The sequence below is a fragment of the Frankliniella occidentalis genome, unplaced genomic scaffold, assembly GCF_000697945.3.
Source record: "Frankliniella occidentalis isolate FOCC.00 unplaced genomic scaffold, Focc_3.1 Scaffold256, whole genome shotgun sequence".
Lineage (NCBI taxonomy): Eukaryota > Metazoa > Arthropoda > Insecta > Thysanoptera > Thripidae > Frankliniella > Frankliniella occidentalis.
Genome location: NW_026267382.1, coordinates 150,510 through 151,860, shown reverse-complemented (window position 1 = coordinate 151,860; position 1,351 = coordinate 150,510). Strand labels below are relative to the sequence as shown.

The 1,351-nt window shown below is 44.6% G+C and overlaps 1 protein-coding gene across 1 annotated transcript in view; it reads left to right on the top strand.

Annotated features, from left to right (window-relative positions):
* The window catches only part of LOC113214609 (uncharacterized), a 19,079-nt gene extending 17,728 nt beyond the window's left edge, over window positions 1–1,351 (top strand). The window contains exon 3 of the mRNA XM_052273238.1: window positions 1,233–1,351. Within this exon, the coding sequence (XP_052129198.1) occupies window positions 1,233–1,351 (119 nt within the window). The remainder of the gene's footprint in view (window positions 1–1,232) is intronic.

The following is a 1,351-nucleotide window of genomic DNA, read 5'->3' as shown; positions in this document are numbered from 1 at the left end:
CGTAACAGGCTTCGCGATATCTCACGAAACACTGTTACGCTGCGACGCGCCTGGCATACATCTACCTAGGCCTGCGGCGCTGACACCCGAGTCGGTTAGTGCAAAAGTGTACACAAAGATACGGGCCTCCGGCCCGTCACTTTGACTAAGCATGCAGGGTTGTACATTTTTTCGCTTATTTTCGTCAAAAACACCCTCTAGTGCCTCAACGGTTTGAGCTAGAGCAAAACGGAGAAAATTTTCGCCCAGAGGACTCTCTTTTGATGAGTTACCCCTTAGGAGACTGTAAAAGTAATATTTTTAAAAAACCCTATTTTGGGGACCTGTGGTTTTTGATTTTTTTAAAAATCCAATTTTTGAGCTAGAATGCTCTTCTTCGAACTCGATCTGTCTTTTTATGACACAAAACGACCCTGGAAATCCCAGGTCGCTAGCTAAATTCGTTCTCGAGTTATCGTGCGCACAGAAAAACAGACAGACAGACAGACAGACGCGAAACTTTTTGATCATCACTGGAGTTATAGGCTTCGCCAATCGCTCAGCCAAAAATATTTGGAAAAAAAAGATATATCTTGCAGCCTGTGGTTTTTGATTTTTTTTAAAGTCAATTTTTGAGCTAGAGTGCTTATCTTCGAACTCGATCTGTCTTTTTATGATACAAAACGACCCTGAAATTTCCCGATCGATATCTCAATTCTTTCTCGAGTTATCGTGCGGACAGACGGACAGACGGACAAACAGACAAACAAACAAACAGAATGAAACTTTTCCGGTCAGTGGAGTAATGGGCTACGCTAATCGCTCAGCCAATTAGATGCACAGTTTATATGACTCGCCGGTCCGCTCAACAAGGTCCTCTAAGTCAGGCTTGCCATCAAGATTCATTTTTCGCAAGGAGGAAGTAAAGTCACTGACTTGTGGTCGGTTCTCCGTCGAGACGGAACCGAAGCACTACCTAAGAAGTGGAACCCAACTTACGATATGCGCCCTTCTCATCTGCACCTAGTCCATGCAGGCATAGGCATTTGACACACTGCAGTTTTAAATGTTCCAGGCACTTCACATACCGGTACACGTCCGTACTAGCTTTTCGCCGCCCTGCCTCCATGGTAAGAAGTTTAGTCGAATTTCATGAATGTTCTGTATGGAGACATTTCGCATCCTTGCGCCAATGGGCAGTGCGAGATCTTTGTCTGTTACAACTGTAGCAACGGCTAACCTTGGCTTTCCAGTTCGCATGACAAGCAGGCCGATTTCAAGCGAATGGCCAAAATTGATGTATCCCTCTGCATTGGGGAACATAACACCATGCTTTGCACAAGAAGATTTAAAGTCACACAGAAGCATTTGA